A 20,078-nucleotide genomic window follows, 5' to 3' on the forward strand; every position below is an offset into this window, starting at 1 on the left:
TAACTAAAGAAATTGAGGAAAACGCAAAGAAATGGAAAAATATTCCATGCTCATGGATTGGAGGAATTAATATTGTGAAAATATCAATGTTATCCAGGGTAATTTGCACATTTAATGCAATCCCTATCAAAATACCATGGACTTTCTTCAGAGAGTTGGAACAAATTATTTTAAGATTTGTGTGGAATCAGAAAAGACCCTGAATAGCCAGGGGAATTTTAAAAAAGAAAACCATAGCTGGGGGCATCACAATGCCAGATGTCACGTTGTACTACAAAGCTGTGGTCATCAAGAGAGTGTAGTACAGGCACAAAAACAGACACATAGATAAATGGAACAGAATAGAGAACCCAGAAGTGGACCCTCAACTTTATGGTCAACTAATATTCGATAAAGGAGGAAAGACTATCCATTGGAAGAAAGACAGTCTCTTCAATAAATGGTGCTGGGAAAATTGGACATCCACATGCAGAAGAATGAAACTAGACCACTCTCTTGCCCCATACACAAAGATAAACTCAAAATGGATGAAAGATCTAAATGTGAGACAAGATTCCATATAAAATAAAAACTAAAAAAAAGAGAAAAAACATTCACATTGTTTGCATTCTTGTAGAGTGCAGAAGTTCATAGATTAAAGAACTGTTTTGAAAGTAAAACACATGTAAAGCTATATAAAGTGCTGAACATTTTTGCTAACATGTAGAAATGCTTAATGAATACATCTATCATTATCATCACACAGTGAAGAAACATAAACAATCTGCTTATTTCAGGTGTTTAAGTTATATTTGTTCTGTTCAAGGAGTAGCATTCCAGTTTTTCTATTTGACAATTCTTTATATTTGCTGTTTTCCTTAACAGGTCCACAATTTTCACCTTCCCATTCATAGTCCTTTGTCTTTTAGCAAAACCCCAGAGGGAGGGGCGCCTGGGTGGGACAATCTGTTAAGTGTCCAACTCTTGGTTTCAGCTTAGATCCTGATCTCAGGGTCATGACATCAAGTCCCGCATTGGGCTCTTCACACAGTGTGGTCTGCTTGAGATTCTATTTCTCTCTTTCTCTCTTTCTCTCTCTCAGCCCCTCTCACCATCTCTCTTTCTCTCTCTCTCTCTCTCTCTCAAGTAAATACATTAAAACATCTTAAAAAATAATCCTGAAAGGTAAATTAATTCATTGCATCATTTACTCTCAATAAATATTTAAATGTTTTCCCTTGCCTAAAATTATTTTGAGTATGTCATTGCTGGAGGGTAAGCATTTGGTAGGTGTAGAAAACTTTAAGTGGTCATATAAAACTTGTAAATAAATATGGCATGAGGCCAGGAACAGAAAGCAGTATTCTCAACACTGATGTAAGCAAACATTTGTAGGCAACCTATCAGAAAGATCCAGTATTATATATATATAATGCATATATATATATATATATATATATATATATAATAGATTCTTACTCTCTACTGGGGAGGTGAGTTTAATTTGTTTGAAAATTATTTTTCCATTATGTTAGGAAATAACTTAAAATTACTTCTATTTATTATTGTGTTTGGAATGTTACATGTGAATTTTGAATTGCAGAGTAACTTTTATAAAATTTCATCCTCATGAAAAAAGTCTCACTATTGTCTACAGATATTTTTTTTGTCTACATGTATTCTGAAGATGTAAGATGCCAGTTGTGTCTACTCAAGACCAGTGAGCCAAAAGATTTTTAATAGTCAATTCAGTCAAATTATTGAATTCATCATTCATCATTCATTTTAACTGAATGATGTGACTATTTCAAGAAACTATCCATGTTAAATAATTGTCTTGTGGGCAGAGACGTGCTTTCTTTGTGGAAGGCAGGATGGTAGAAGGAAAAGAAATGTAAATTTTGGATGGAAACTCCAATAGTTTATGACAATGATCTCTACTTGTTCTTAGATGTAAGCATAAATATGAAGAAAGAGATTATAATCAATTTCCCTACCAGCTCAGAAAAGGACATGATTTTGAAGTTAATATACATTGAATTCCTTAAATATTTTTCAAATAAAGGGCTTACAATAAATAAGAAAAAATGGGGAAATAAAATATACTGTTCCTTTTAAGGTAATGGAGAAAAATCCTTCTTTTCTTTCTCTGAAGGATGGATTCCTTGCAAATTGCCCAAAACTCATTCCTGGAGGGGGAAATATGTATCCTACTTTTAGAAAAAGAGTCCATAGTTTTCAAGTTTTTCATTCATATTCTGGAAACTTACTTAGTAATTTAGAATTAATCTTGCCTACAATTGACCTAAAGAAGAATTACTTATGAACATCTGCCTATATTCTCATAAATTGCTGAGTTAATGTAGTCTTTTAAAGAAAAGCTAAACGTTTTACCTAACAAGTAAATGCATTCATATATCAAGAATGCTAAAATTTTCTTGTTTAAAATTATTTGTAAAAAAATAAAATAAAATAAAATAAAATTCTTTGTATTATATTTAGTGAAAAATGTCAAACTTAATTAGCTCTATATATGTAAACATAAATAATGCATTTAAACTGAAATATATTTTAAATTATTTGTCATAGCAGGTGGAAAAGCCTAATTTATAAAAGTATTATATATCACAATTTTCCACAGCTGAAGAGAATATTATACAATTATTTTTTTACTACATTTTCATTCTGATGTAAAGAGTCATGGCTCTAAATTACATTGTTATTTTATGTAGCTATACACACGTGTGTGTGTGTGCGTGTGTGTGTGACTGAATTCCTATTATCTATTTATCTTAGAATTTAATCTTCCTGTTCCAATAGCATTTGATCAAATATCAAATTGGCATTTTGTGCTATGACTTTCTAGCTACTATTCATGTGAAAAATGGACAATAAAGGATATAGAGTGACACTTTAAGTTAAAATAAAAAATTTGTTTAATTGCACAAAATTATTTGGAAAATTATCTCAAAATTCATGCACAAATTATATTTTAATTATTTGAGTAATCTGTGTAGAAGTTTCAAAATTTAACACATTTAAGTCAACTTAAACAAAAGGAAACTAGGTCAAGTAATTTACTCCTCACTGAATATACAGAAAGTGACAGAAATTATTCTTAAACCAGAGCTACGTATCTAAAGTCTAGTATTCTTTACCCATACATCCCCACATCAATAAGATGAGTCTGAGGATGATTTAAAGTTATAAGGAAGGCAGAGGAAGACTGTGATCAAGGAGTCTAAGGGCCATGGCAGTAATAGAAGAGAGATGTCTTGAATAGTATGTATAACACTAGGCTATATTTGCTAGATAAAATGTGCTGTAAATCAACAAGACTTTGCAATACTGTGATAGATAGATTGCTTATTTGTTTGGTATCCAGTGATTAAACACGCCATCTCAAAGACGACAATGTTACCATGTGCTGTCGTGTTAGTTCAAATATAAATGCTCACAAGGCGATGGTAGCAATATAGAGAGACATTGGCACCACCTTTTCACATGTCCCTTAAAGAGACTGCATGTGTGTGAGATGGCTTTGAAAGAGGTGGGGTCTGTCATTTAATTTTTATAGCATTAGAGAATTTAAAAAATTAAACCCTTCAGATTAAAATACATCATCACTCTCCCAAACTCTGCAGCAGGAAATGAATGGCCAGACAAATTCTTGATGGGCTAAACATAATGATGTTTCTAAAGCCTTAGATGAAATATTTCTGTACTGTCCATATCAGCAATAGATATATCTGCAAATGTGTACGTGTACAAAAGCAAAAGAGATACATTTGTGCATTTTTCTGTTAATAAAAGAGAATTGGGTTCTTAAAGCTATGTGCTCTTCTACTCTTCATGAGTTCACAGGTTTGGTTTAGTATGGAGCTAAAAAAATGGTAAATGCAAGAAATCTTGTTTTCAGAGTACAATAGCTCTCAAGATGCAAACCCTTCCTAATGAAGTTATGTTCATTTCTGTAGGCTCAATCATTTCAATTGTGTCTCCTAAGGAAATGGATCTATTATATTAAATATTAAAAATTATTTATAAAAGATGACCAGGTATCTAATTTAGATATCTAAATTAATTAATATTAATCAATATCTAATTTATTGAAATAAATTGCTGCTTATTTCCAAATATACTTTATCTGTGACTAGTAATTATGGTAATGAAGTTGTTTTAAAATTGCATCCCTGTACTATTAACCACTTTACTTCTTATTATAGTTATTACTATTTTCTTCAAGCATTTATTGACATCAAAGATCCTCTCATTCTTTCCTTTCATATTTACTTGGCTTATTCAAAGTCTCCAATATTGCATATTTCCAGATGAAATGGTGTGTAGGACATATCTTTAAGCCCTAGTAAGCTGAAGAGATGTTTTCATTTTATTAAAAATGTAGAAACACACAGATTTCAGAGCAAGGATTGATGAGTTGGAATACCTGCACTTGGCAGGATGAGCACTGGGTGTTATGCTATATGTTGGCAAATTGAACTCCAATAAAAAAATTTTTTTAAATGAATAAAAATAAAATAAAAAATCAGGTAAATAAAAATATTTATTTATTTATTTATTTATTTATTTATTTATTTAATTTTTCCATAAATTTATTTTTTATTGGTGTTCAATTTGCCAACATACAGAATAACACCCAGTGCTCATCCCGTCAACTGCCCACCTCAGTGCCCGCCACCCAGTCACTACCACCACCCCCTCTGCCCTCCTCCCCTTCCACCACCCCTAGTTCATTTCCCAGATTTAGGAGTCTTTCATGTTCTGTCTCCCTTTCTGATATTTCCCACTCATAATGGATAAAGAAGATGTGGTTTATGTATACAATGGAATATTACTCAGCCATTAGAAATGACAAATACCCACCATTTGCTTTGATGTGGATGGAACTGGAGGGTATCATGCTGAGTGAAATAAGTCAATCGGAGAAGGACAAACATTATATGGTCTCATTCATTTGGGGAATATAAAAAATAGTGAAAGGGAATAAAAATATTTAATAATAAGAAAATAACATTTATCAATTATCACACATATTATCTTTCCTCATTAGAGAATTTGTTTACTTATTCTTACCTGTTGTATTCATAGTATTCTAACCCACATTAAAACAACTTTAATTTTCATTTATTAAAGAAAGAACTGAAATAATTTGAATATGTTACGATTTTCAAAATTTAAAAAAGATCTGTGAGTCAAACAAATGTAAATGACAAACTTTTGTGTTTATTTTCTCAAATGGCTAATATTGGTTTCAGGAAAGCACAATAATGACAATACAAATAATGATACAAGTAGCAATACAAATCATATTGTAAATTATAAGTTTTTACTATTTACAACATAGACCTTGACAGTTGTCTTCTACTTTTGATACATTTGATCTATTATCTCACTCAACCAATAAACTTTAGTGTGAAGTATAGCCTTACCTCATTTACAACATTAAAAAGTTGAGCTATGGAGAAGAGATATTATAAGTCAAGAAAAGCCATATTAACTAGGAAGTAGAACTTTGAATCAAGACCTTGGATTCAACATGTAATACTTGTCTAAAACTGTATTGAAGTTAAGATCTTTAGATGATAAAAACTTCCTTCTCAATTTTTCCATTTGCAGCATCCCAGCTGCAGAATTCATGGAGAAGAGTAACACAACCATAGATTTCATTCTCCTAGGACTCTTTAATCACACAAGACCCCACCTTTTTCTCTTCATTGTGGTGATGACAATAGCCATTGCTTCCCTGAATGGAAATGCCCTCATTCTTCTCCTGATTCTCCTGGATTCCCGGTTCCACACACCTATGTACTTCTTACTAAGCCAACTCTCTCTCATGGACATGACATTGGTCTCCACCATTGTGCCCAAAATGGCAGCTGACTACTTGAGTGGCAAGAAGTCCATATCCCCTGCTGGCTGTGGATTGCAGATCTTTGTCTCACTCACACTGGGTGGTGGAGAAAGTTTCCTCTTAGCAGCCATGTCCTATGACCGCTATGTGGCTGTTTGCCACCCACTGAGATACCCTGTTCTCATGAGCTGGCAATTATGCCTGAGAATGACTGTGGGGTCTTGGTTCCTTGGGGCAGCTGATGGGCTCATGCAGGCTGCTGCCACCCTGAGTTTTCCATTTTGCAGGGCTAAAGAAATTGATCATTTCTTCTGTGAGGCCCCCATACTGGTGCGTTTGGCTTGTGCTGACACGTCAGTCTTTGAAAATGTCATGTACATCTGCTGTGTGTTAATGCTTCTGGTCCCCTTTTCCCTCATCCTGACTTCCTATAGTCTCATCCTCTCATCTGTTCTTCAGATGCATACTACAGAAGCCCGCAAGAAGGCTTTCTCCACCTGCTCCTCACATCTCTCTGTGGTGGGACTCTTTTATGGAGCTGCTATTTTTATTTACATGAGACCCAAATCATACAGGTCAGATAACCATGATAAAGTGGTCTCAGCCTTCTATACTATTTTCACCCCTGTGTTGAACCCCCTCATCTACAGTCTAAGGAACAGTGAAGTCAAGGGAGCCTTGAAAAGATGGTTGAGGAAATGTGCAAATGCAAAACCCCAGTACACTTAGTTCTATTCTTCAAGTTACCCAGTGCCAAATGAATCTGTTTCTGTTTTTGTTAACATTTTAGACATATTGTAATTATCTCTCTTTTAGTAATGCATGAAGATAATGTTAAGTACATTGATCAGTATAATAGTTGTTAAAAATTAAGTGAGTCTACTACGCTGAGGTACTGTTTCTTGAACATTGACTATTTGTTTTGCTCCCAGATAAGCACTTTTATAGATTATTTTGCATTCTATAACAGCCATATAAGTGCTTTGATTCCCATTTTTTTAAATTAACTTTTATTGGTGTTCAATTTACCAACATACAGAAAAACACCCAGTGCTTTCCCATTTTCTAATGAGAAATTAGAAGCAAGAAAAGTTAAATATTTTTCCAATACACACAGTATATGTTAAAATGTGACTCCAAATATTGTCCCCTCACTTGGTATATTTTATTTCTGTCCATTTATTTTGACCACTATGTTTTCTCTGTCTTTGTCCTATGCATTTTTAAGAAATAAATACAGGGATTCCAACAAAGTCAAACAAGAACATTAATTTTACCTATAATTTAAAATGCAGGCCTATAACAAAGGGGGAATTGTACGACTTAAAATGAGTATCATATTGTCACTATCATAAAAATTTTCTTCCACAGTCTCTTTATTTTGCTTTGAATGCAAACATTTTCATTTCATGCAATTTTTCACTTAAGTCATATTTAATATGTATAAAATTCCCAGGCTCCATTTGGAATGGCTAATCTGTTATGAAGTACACCATGGCTAAACTCACTTTTCTGGAAGCAGATAGTGTTCACGATGTTTAAAAGTTACGTTGACTTACGATGGACATTGCATCGATGAATATAAACTCAGATGCATAAATATGCATAGTCTTAATAGAATATCTGATGATACTGGATTATCAAAACTGGGTAAGAATTGACCACGAGGGATCCCTGGGTGGCGCAGTGGTTTGGCGCCTGCCTTTGGCCCAGGGCGCGATCCTGGAGACCCGGGATCGAATCCCACGTCGGGTTCCCGGTGCATGGAGCCTGCTCCTCCCTCTGCCTGTGTCTCTGCCTCTCTCTCTCTCTCTCTCTCTCTGTGACTATCATAAATAAATAAAAAAAAAATTAAAAAAAAAAAAAAAAGAATTGACCACGAGTTTCTTACAAATTATGCAGATCACCCTACTTCTGCAAATGGACGACAACTAGAGCCAATCTCATAAAAAATATGGGCACTCCTCAAGGTTTGGTGACTTAGAAAAGAGAAGAAGCAAGACTATTTCTTCTGTATATCTGTTAGATGAAGACATGAGCCAGAGAGATAAGGCAGAAAGCTGTCATCTTCAAAGCCAAATTGTAACTGAAAATTACAAGTTTATTTAGTGAATTTTATGACAGAGACTAAATTTACTGCAGTTGTAAAAAACTTAAGAAATACATTATTTTATATATAAAGAGAGAACTTCAAAAAGAGCTTCTAGGAACAATGAACCTCTATACTAGTGTCTGAGATATGAATGGCACTTCACATTTTAGAGCAATATGGGGTATTTCCAGCTACATGTAGAGATGCAAATACTAATATCACGTGTATATTTATGATAGTACCTTAACCACTGCATGTAGATCTGGACCTCCTATCTAGAGAGAATCATCAGGAAACTCTACACTCCTGGGAGGATTTGAGAATATCAGGTGAGAGCAATCATCTTTTTTTTCAATCATCTGTTTAAACAAAGAGTTTATTTGTCTTATTTATTTTCTACTTACTCAGTATTAGGATGAAACAAAGGAAGAGACATACTTGCTAATTTTATATCAGTTATGCGATCAGAATGTTTTTCTTCCCTTGAAATGGAAGAATTTCATAGATGTAAATGCAGTCATGGAAATTGCATTATTTTTGCCAGATTCACTGGATCATCAAAATGGCAAGTAAGCCCATATAATTTGATAAGGATAAAATATATCAATGAGACGATTATTGAGCCTAACCTATAATAGGAAAAAGGAAAAACAAACAAAATGGATAAACATTATCTCCAAAGAAATGTAAGAAATTAATATTGACCAGATAATTGTAAAAATAGCAACACACTTCAGAGAAATAATATTAATGACCAGTAATCTGACCAGAAAGGAGCCTTTTCCAAAAAAGACATCCAGATGGCTAGCAGACACATGAAAAGATGCTCAAAATTAATAATCATCAGAGAAATACAAGTCAAAAATATGTTGAGAAACCACCTCACACACATCAGAATGGCTAAAATCAACAAAACAAGAAACAGGAGGTGTTGGCAAGGATGCAGAGAAGGGGAACCCACCTACACTGTTGGTGAGAATACAAACTGTTGCAGACACTCTGGAAAACAATGTAGAGATTCCTCAAAAAGTTAAAAATAGAACTATCTTATAATCCAGCAATTGCACTACTAGGTATTTACCCAAAGGATACAAAAATAGTGATGTAAAGGGATATATGTATCCTGATGTTTAAATAGCATTATCAACAGTAGCCAAGTATGGAAAGAGCCCAAATGTCCATTGTCTGATGAATAGATAAGGAAGATGTAAGGGGAATATAATATATAAAGGAATATTACTCAGCCATCAGAAAGAATGAAATCCTGCTATTTGCAAGATATGAATGGGGTTAGAGTGTATTGTGCTAAGATAAATAAGTCAGGCAGAGAAAGACAAATACCATATGACCTCACTCATATGTGGAATTTAAGAAACAAAACATGAATATATGGGAGGAGGGGAAAAAGGAAAAAGAGAAGTAAACAAACCATAAAATATTGAGATTTTTAAAAGATTTTTATTTACTCATGAGAGACACACACTTGGGATGGGGGAGAATCAGGCTCCCTGTGGGAAGCCTGATGCAAGACTCAATCACAGGACCCTGGGATCATGACCTGAAACAAAGGTAGACGTTCAACCATGGAGCCACTCAGGTGCCCAACCATAAGAGACATGGGAAAATGCTCTGCATCACTTGCCATCAGGGAAATACACATCAAAACCACAATGAGATGCCACCTCACACCAGTGAGAATGGGGAAAATTAACAAGGCAGGAAACCACAAATGTTGGAGAGGATGCGGAGAAAAGGGAACCCTCTTACACTGTTGGTAGGAGTGTGAAATGGTGCAGCCACTCCAGAAAACCCTGTGGAGGTTCCTCAAAGAGTTAAAAATAGAACCGCCCTATGACCCAGCAATTGCACTGTTGGGGATTTACCCCAAAGATGCAGATGCAATGAAACGCTGGGACACCTGCACCCCGATGTTTATAGCAGCAATGTCCACAATAGTCAAACTGTGGAAGGAGCCTCGGTGTCCATCGAAAGATGAATGGATAAAGAAGATGTGATTTATGTATACAATGGAATATTACTCAGCCATTAGAAACAACAAATACCCACCATTTGCTTCAACGTGGATGGAACTGGAGGGTAATGCTGAGTGAAATAAGTCAATTGGAGAAGGACAAACATATGGTCTCATTCATTTGGGGAATATAAATAATAGTGAAAGGGAATAGAAGGGAAGGGAGAAGAAATGGGTAGGAAATATCAGAAAGGGAGACAGAACATGAAGACTCCTAACTGGGAAACGAACTAGGGGTGGTGGAAGGGGAGGAGGGCGGGGGGGTGGGGGTGAATAGGTGATGGGCACTGAGGTGGGCACTTGACGGATTTAGCACTGGGTATTATTCTGTATGTTGGCAAATTGAACACCAATAAAAATAAATTTATTATTAATAAAAAGAGACTCTAAAAATGGAGAACAAATTGGATCACTTAGGTGGCTCAGTTTATTACCACCCAACTCTTGGTTTTAGCTCAGCATCTCAGAGTCATGTAGTCAAGCAATGCAGAGCCTGCTTGAGATTCTTTCCCCTTCCTCCCTGGCCCCTCTGCCTCTCCCCCTTCTTGCATGCTCTCTTTCTTTCTGTAAAATAAATAAATCAAATTTTAAAAAAAGAAAAAGAGAACAAACTGAGGGTTGATGAAGAGAGTTGAGTGGGGAATGGGCTACTTGAGTGATGGATGTTAAGAAGGGCAATTTTTGTGATGAGCACCGTGGTGTTTTGTGTAAGTGATGAATTACTGAATATTACTTCTGAAACCAATATTGACATGTAATATGTACTGAAATATATCCTTGTTGTCCAGTTTATTTGGAATACAAAAATATTGTGTAATAATAACAAGGATGTGTGATATGATGCTGAGCAAACATCTTGTAGGAAGTGAAACCTTAATTCTGAATGAATTACCAAATATCATTTATTCCTTGATGTTGAAATACTAGAATAAAATGCTACATTCAATCATTTTTCTCTCAATTAAATTTAAAGAATTATAAGAGAATAAGACTAGAGAATAATATGCCAACTATGACATCTCTTATCAGTCTCAAACATAAGTCATTCTAAAGTCATACAGCACAGGAATTGCTACTACATTTTGGTCCAGGAAAATTGCATGCTTTAGCCTTCAATCATTTGAAAATTATTTATGAGAGTATATTTGACTGATACACAGATTAGTGCATATGAATTCACGAAGCAATTTATGCTTATAAATGATTATGTATATATACATATATATATTTGTATAAAATTTATATATAGATTATTATATGTAAGACCCAACCACCATGCTATGAGAAGCACAAGAAGCTTGAGGAAGGGCCAACATGAAAAAAATAACCTATCTAGCTTGGTGAGCCCCCAGTCATCAATTAGCACCAACTCACTGTCATGTTAATGACCATTTTTGAGGTGGATCTCTAACTCCAGTTGAGTTGTCCCAATTGACACAAAAATCATTGGTCCATAAAGCCCTGCCCAAACAAGAGTTTCATGAGAATAGTAACTTAGTATTGCTTTAAACCACTGATATTTGGAGTGACTTGTTAACCAAGAATATTAACTAAAATATATTTTGATACTTGGAAGTGGCATTGGACCCCAAAAGAATACTGAAATTATGTCATGTTGTCATAAGATCAAGTAGCAGGCAGAAAACAAAACAAAACAAAGAAACAAAAACCCAAGAAACTGTTAAGAGAAACATAAGGACCTTGAAAAGTTGTTGCTGAGGGCTCAAAGGAAAGTTTAAAAAAAATCCTTTAAGCCTGGAGGAAAAGGAAATTTTTTTATCGAGTGAAAAGAAGTCTGTATCAGTACCTAAAATATTAAAGGAATTCAAAGAACTCAATGATATAGTTAATATTTCCAGAGGAAATATTGAAAACTCTACCAGGATTTTCATAGCCTAGGATAGATAATGAAAGAATTGATATATATAAATATTTATATATATATTATATATAATTGATATATATAAACATGTATATATATTATTTATATATTTATATATCAATTACATTAATTTATTATTACTATATTATATAATATTAATATGTAATATATACATAAATATAATATATAATATATTCTGTATTATAATATATTATAAATATATGTAATATATTATATATTAATACAACATATATTAATGTAATTCATACATTACTAATTAATTAATATTAATATATTAATATAATTCAGGGTGTGCTGGATTAAAAAACTAATATCTCTCTCATCAAGGAACTCTCAAATTAAGAATGGTTCTCCAACCAAAGATTAAATACAGAGTGGGTCTGTAAATAATATTTTAAAATACTGAATTATCTAAGACCCTATAAATCTTTGTAGGCAGACAATACACCCTGTTATAAACTTAAGGTGATGTCTTATGGACTACTTTCACTGTAAAATGTCACTTGTAATGAATATTTAGGGCATTGTAGGACAACATTTTCATAGGAATCCTAAGATAGAGAAATGCGTATCTGAAGGAGATTTGTAGTTGTGCCTTTTATCTTAAAGAAGGAGCCCAAATAAGTTTCATAGAAATCCTACCATGTTTGTAGGCAAATTAATAATAATAATAATTAGTAATTATTATTATTAATTATATTTTTAGGAGAAGCACTTCTGGCTTGGATTTAAGAGTAAGCAGAATGAGATACAGAAATAGTAATCTATCATATTACTTCAAGCAATATATTTTTTCCCTGAAATTTATAAGAAAGATAAAATATCATTACAAAATTACTTCACAAAATGAAGAACCACTGCACTAATAAATAAATTTTATATTATCTGTTTGGAAATGCATTTACATTAAAAAGGATATCTTACAGCTCCAGAGTTGATAATATTTCTTAGATATTTTACAAACAAAAAAGAATAACATTATTCATGAAAAAAAATTTAGAATTTGATATAAGGTAGCCAGGAGTTGCCATCTGGGATCAGTCTTGTAGGATCCTGTGCCCTTGTAAATTAGACTCACTCTTTCAGGCACAGCTAGCCAGTCTATAAGAATACTATTCTTACAGTTTGAAAAAATAATTAAAATTAAATTTAATTTGAAATCATTAAGATGAAATTAAATTTACCATCTGACTGGATGGCCAACTAAGTACATGATCAATCCACAGAGTTAGAGAAATAGAATGAACATGAAATATCTATATATGATAGCTATACATCTAGATAGATAGATAGATAGATAGATAGATAGATAGATGATAGATAGATAGACCATGTACAGGCATACCATAATAAAGTGGTCCAGTTTCTGAAGGGGCACCTGCACTCAAATATTTATAGGAGCAATAAATATTTGCTTGTGGAAAATATTGGCTATTTTCCATAATAGCTAAATTACGGTAAGGGTTCAGATGTCCATCAACATATGAATGGATAAAGAAGATGTGATCTATATAGTAATATTACTCAGACATCAAAAAAAAAAGAAATGAAGATGAAGTATAATATATAATGTAATATTACTCAGACATCAAAAAAATGAAATCTTGCCACTTGCAATGATATGGATAGAACTAGAATGTATTATGCTAAGCAAAATAAGCCAATCAGAGAATGTCAATTATTATATGATTTCACTTATATGTGGAATTTAAGAAACAAAAAAGAGGAGCATAGAGGAAATAAGGAAAAATTAAACAAGACATAATCAGAGAGGGAGACAAACCTTAAGAGACTCAATCATAGGAAACAAACTAGGGCTTACTGGATGGGAGGTGGGTGGGGCAATGGTGTAATTGGATGATGGGCATTAAGGAGAACACTTAATGAAATGAGCATTGTGTATTATATGCAACTGATGAATCACTAAATTCCATCTCTGATACTAATCACTCTTTGTCAATTAAATTGTATTTAAATTTAAAAAATAAAGAATATTCAGTTACAGCAAAAGAAATAAAAAGGCAGAGATAATAACAAAGAATTCTAGGATAATATCAAAAGGTATGGCATATGCATAATGGAAACATTGGAAGAAAAAGGAAGAGTAGAGCAGAAGAAATCTTTGAAGAAAATGTCTAGAAATTCTTAAAACTAATTTTAAACACACACATTAAACCACACATCCAGGAAGCTCAGACAACATAATGGAAGATAAATACCAAAAATTGGCATCTAGGTATATGATACTCAAATGATATAAAAACAAAATAAATAAAAATAATCTTTTTTATAAATTTTTTTATAAATTTATTATTTACTGATGTTCAATTTGCCAACATATAGAATAACACCCAGTGCTCATCCCATCAAGTGCTCCCTTCCGTGCCCATCACCCAGTCACCCCCACCCCCCACCCACCTCCCTTTCTACCACCCCTAGTTCATTTCCCAGAGTAGGAGTCTCTCATGTTCTGTCTCCCTTTCTGATATTTCCCACTCATTTTCTCCTTTCCCTTTTATTCCCTTTCACTATTGGTATATGTATACAATGGAATATTAGTCATTAGAAACGACAAACACCCACCATTTGCTTCGTCGTGGATGGAACTGGAGGGTATTATGCTGAGTGAATTAAGTCAATCGGAGAAGGACAAACATTATATGGTCTCATTCATTTGGGTAATATAAAAAATAGTGAAAGGGAATAAAAATAATCTTGAAAGGAGTCAGAAAAAAAATCTTACAAGGATAAATTTTATAGCATACATATTGTTAGAAATCATATAATTAAGAAAGGAATGCACAGAAATTTTTGCAGTAATTAGAATATATACTAAACTTGTATGTTATGTGAATTATCCACAAAAAAAGTAAGAAAAAAACTAAAAATTTTATCAGGCAAAATGAACAAAAATTGTAGAAAAAGGAAAATGGTAATTTGTGGCAAGTAATCTGCACTACAGCTGAAATGATGAAATGTTATTTGGTGATGGAATTATATAGTTAAGAACAATTTAGACTGTCATTACATAGTTTTAAATTAGTCACAAAGATTAAGGAACCACTATTATTTTTAAATGATTCATATATCAAGATAAGAAACTAAAATTGAAATCATGCACCCCATCAGAGTACACCAGTATATATAAAACAAGTACTAGCAAAAATGAAAGGAGAAATAGACAAGGACACAGGAATAGCAGAGAACTTCAGCACCCTATATTCAGCAATAAAAGTATCATTCATGAAGAAAGCCAATTAGCAAGCATTAAAAATAAAGTACATTATGATCAGATGAACCAAACAGACATATAGGGAACATGCTATCCAACATCAATAGAATAAACACTCTCCCAGAGTGCACATTTTCCTGTATATTTTACATATTAAGCCACAAAAAAATTCTCCACAATTTTAAGTAGATTGAAATCGTACCAAGCAGTTGTTTCAACCAAAGCATTATTCAGATTAGATATAATTTAGAAGACAAAACCCTCAAAATTCACAAATATGGAGATTTAAAAAATTCCTCAAAACAAATGGGAGAGAGAAAAAATGAATGAGAAATAAAAAGATGATAAAATGGAAATGAAAACACAATATATCACAACTTTTGAAATTCAGTTTAAGATGTAACAAGAGAGAAATTCATAGAGATAAATGCCTGTGTTAAGAAAAAAGAATCTCACATAACAAACTTACTGTTCACTTCAATGAACCTGAATAAAAAGACAAAAGTAAGCCAAAGGTAGTAGAAAAAGGAAATAACAAAGAACTGAGAGAAAATATACTGAACAGAGATTGGAAAGACAATAGGAAATATCAATGAACTTATGTGTTGTTTTGTGTTTTTGAAGAAATAATGTTCACAGACCTTGGGGCACCTGGGTGGCTCAGTGGGTGAGCATCTGCCTTTGGCTCAGGTCATGATCCCAGGTGCTGGGATCAAGTCCCACATCAGGCTCCCTGCATAGAGCCTACTTCTCTCTCTGCCTGTGTCTCTGCCTCTCTCTCTGTGTCTCTAATGAATAAATAATAAAATCTTAAAAAAAAAAAAAAACATTCACAGACCTTTTGCTAGACCAAATTGCATAGAAAGTGAGAAGACCCAAGCAAATTGTATCAGAATTGAGATTTTAGAACTGATATCACTGAAACATAAATGATCATTAAACAATACTAAAAAAATTGTCAGGGGGAAAAAAAAACCTAGAGATGCCTAGGTGGCTGGGTCAGTTAAGTGTCTTCTTTTGGCTTAGATCATGATTCTGTGGTCATTAGATGGAACCCAGAGTTGGGCTCCCTGCTCAGTGGGGAGCCTGTTTCTTTCTCCCTGTGCTTCTCCACTCACTCATGCTCTCTCTCAAATAAATAAATAAAATCTTTTATAAAATGCCGTAAAATTGGATAGCATAGAAAACATAAATACATTCACAGAAACATAAAATCAATTAAAACAAATCATGACAAAATAATCTGAACAGTATAATAACAAGGAAGCAAGGAAACTGAATTTGTAATAATAAAAAAAAAGACAAAACACAACAAAAAAAAAAACCCTCCTCAAACAGAAAAGCCCAGGGACACTGTTGAATTCCTCCAAACATTTAAGGAAGAATTAACACCAGTCCTCTATAAGACTTCAGAAACTTGAAGACAAGAAAACACCCTGAAAATAATTTTAGCAACACAGCATTGCACTGATACCAAGTCTAGATAGGAGCACAAGAGCAAAAGAAAACTAGAAACCAATATCTTTAATGAATATAGACACAAACATTCTCAGACAAACCCTTCAAATCAAATCTGACAACACATGAAAAGTATAATAACCAGGATCAAGTTGCACTAATCCATGAGAATTGAAATGGTTTGGCACCGGCAAATCAATATATGTAATAATGTGTATTAATACAAAGAAAAATAAAATCATAGATTTAAAAAAAATCATAGATTTTTCTCAGTAGATGAAGAAAAGCATTTGACCTTTCAAGATTAAAAAAAAAAACTTCAACAAATTGGGTATAAAAGTAAATTAAGCAACATAATAAAGACCACATACAAAATAGCTATAGCTGACATTATACTTAGTGTTAAAAAAAAAATTCTCCTTTAAGATCAGGAAGAAGACAAGGTCGCCAACACTCACCACTCTTATTCAACAAAATACAAGAGTCCTAGTTCCAGCATTGAGACAAGGAAAAGAAATGAATGGTTTAAAAAATGGAAAGCTAGAGGTAAATTATTTCTTGATGGAATGATAATATATGTAGTAAACCCTAAAGATGCAATCAAAAATGATTTGTAAATAATCAATAATTTCAGTAAGTTTCCAGAATAACATTAAAATGGGGGAAATCTGGTGTGTTTCTAAATACTAAGATTGAAATATCTGTAAAATAAAATTTGAAAAATAAATCCTATTTACATTGTCATCCAAAAATTAAAATAAAATATTTAGGAATCAATTTAACAAAGGAGATTTTTTAAATGCTAAAACAGAACTGTAACACTTTGATTTAATAAAGTGAAAAAGACACAATCAAATGAAAAGGTGTCTCATGTTAGTGGTTCAAAAGAGTAAATATTTGAAAAGTACCTTTTACCTAAACCATCTACAGATTCAATACAATTCCTGTTAAAATTCAAATGGAATTTCCACTGAAATTTTTAAAAAATCTATCTTATGGAAATACAAAATACCCTGAATATCCAAAGCAAATCTGAGAAATAAATAAATAAGTAAATAAATAAATAAATAAATAATAAATTTAAAAAATGAGGCACCAAACTTCATGTTTTCAAACTATCCTACAAAGCTATAGTAACCAACAGAGTATAGTACTGAAATAAAAATATACACATTGATCCGGGGGACAGGGTCAAGGGATCAAAAATAAGCATCCATATATAAAGTCACATATTAGACAAAGAGCCAAGGGTATGGAACTGGAAAAGCGTATGTTTTCAACAAATTGTGCTGGGAAAACTAGATAGCAATATGCAGAAGAATAAAATCAGACTTCTATCCTTAACACTTCCAGAAATTAACACAAAATGGATTAAAGACTTAAACATGAGAACATAAACCTAGAAGAAAACCTAGGAATGAATATCCTTGACATAGCCTTTGCAGTCAGTATTTGGTTAGGACACCAAAGCCTCAGATAATAAATGAAAAGTTAATAAGAAAGAAGAGAGAAAGTTAAAAGGCATCTACATAGCAAAATAAATCCTTAACAAATTGGAAAGGTAACATATAGAAAGAGAGGAAATATTTGCAAGTGGTATATCTGATTAGGGTTAAGTCCACACCACCTCACCTTGGCTTGTGATCCTGCAAGGGAATCCCCAGTGTAGAGAGCCTCAGGACACTGTGCATGAGGGCCTCACCTCCAAATGCCCTGCCCTTTCACTACCACACTGAGGATTCCAGGACCCTCTGGTTTGTACCAGTTCAGCTTCAGATGTCCTCCCATGGTTCCCTCTGTCCTCCTCCCATTGACACTGCCAATGCCTATGCCCACATGAGATACAGCTGTTTCACCAGGATGCCCCTTGTATAGTGAACACTGGGGCCCCCATGTCCATGTCACACCTCAGCTTTATCTGTCTTCTGAATATGGAACATGGGCAATCCAGGACATGATGTTCCTGTGACCCAGTTCAACTTCAGCCATCCTGCTAGGGCCTTCTCTGTGCAGAGAAAAAAAAAGGGTCACCCAATCCCTACACACTTCAGCTTTAGCTGTCCTTCCAGGGAGCCCACTTCTCAGAGTGTGCCTGGAACCCACTAATTTCACCCAGTTCAGGTTCAGGTGTCCTTCCAGAGCATCCTCTGCACAGAGAACCCTGATCCTACCCCTGCCAATATTCACTTCAGTTCTGACCATTCCACTAGGGCAACCCCAGCAGAGAGTAACACAGGACAACCCCAGCAGAGAATACTGCAGGACCACCAAACCACACAGACAATACTCCAACCAGCTAGCCAAAGTCACCACACACACTGGTATATGGAGAGGAGGACCATACACAAGACCACTTCTCAAGATAGAAGTAGCTATTCCATGAAATTCATAAATACAAGCACAGAAAGTGAAGCAAAATGGAGAAATGGTAGAATATGGTCCAAATGAAAGAAAAAGCCAAAACTTCAGGAAAAGAACTACATTAAATTGAGGTGAGAAATATGCCAGGTAGTTTGAAGTAATAATAGTAGTAATTCTCACTGAACAGAAAAGAATGGAACAACATAGTAAGAACTTCAACAAAGACATAGATAACTAAAAAAACAGAAAAGAAAGGAAAAGAAAAAGAAGAAAGGAGAAAGAGAAAGAAAGAAAGAAAGAAAGAAAGAAAGAAAGAAAGAAAGAAAGAAAGAAAGAAGAAAGAAAGAAAGAAAGAAGAAAGAAAAAGAAAGAAAGGAAGAAAGAGAAAGAAAGAAAGAAAGAATCAGAGTTGGACTATACAATAACTGAAACAAACAATAACTGAAACTAACAGCAGGTTAGAGATGCAGAAAAATAGATTAGCAATCTGAAAAGCAAAGTAATGGAAAGCATGCAAGCTGGATAGCAAAAGGTGTGAGAGATTATAGATAGGTAGATGATAGAAGATAGATGATAGATGATAGATGATAGATAGATAGATAGACAGACATATAGATATAAATATTTGAGGATAAATTAAGGGATCACTTGGACAACTTGGAGAAAACAAATATTAACATCATAGAGACCCCAGAATAGAGAGAAAGGAGCAGAGAAGATACTATTAAAGGAAAAATAGATGACAAATTCCATAACCAGGAAAGGGAAATAGACACTCATCTTCAGAAAGCACAGAGAATTCCAAACATGATGAATTCAAGGAGTAAAACACCAAAAACACCAAAAATAATTAAGAAGTCAAAATTAAAGATCAAGAGAAAATTTTAAAAGCAGAAGGAGTAGAGCAAAAAAATTATGTTGAAGAGAAACCCCATAAGGCTATCAGCTGATTTTTTAACAGAAATTTTAGAAGCCAGAAAAGAGAGGCATGGTATTACAAAAAGATTATGGGGAGAAACAAAATAAAACAAAAATCCTAAAACCAAGAATATTCTACCCAGCAATGATGTAATTCAGAAGTGAAGGAGAAATAGTTCCTAAAACAAAAGTTAAAGGAGTTCAATACCACAAAACTGGCCTTGCAAGAAA

General features: G+C 33.6%; 1 protein-coding gene across 1 annotated transcript; it reads left to right on the forward strand.

Annotated features, from left to right (window-relative positions):
- Positions 1–5,635: 5,635 nt before the first annotated feature.
- Positions 5,636–6,580, forward strand: LOC112911026 (olfactory receptor 2T33-like). The gene has a single exon (XM_025987344.1). The coding sequence runs from the start codon at positions 5,636–5,638 to the stop codon at positions 6,578–6,580; it is 945 nt and encodes a 314-aa protein (XP_025843129.1).
- The last annotated feature ends 13,498 nt before the right edge of the window (positions 6,581–20,078 follow it).

This window comes from Vulpes vulpes, chromosome 7, assembly GCF_048418805.1.
Source record: "Vulpes vulpes isolate BD-2025 chromosome 7, VulVul3, whole genome shotgun sequence".
Lineage (NCBI taxonomy): Eukaryota > Metazoa > Chordata > Mammalia > Carnivora > Canidae > Vulpes > Vulpes vulpes.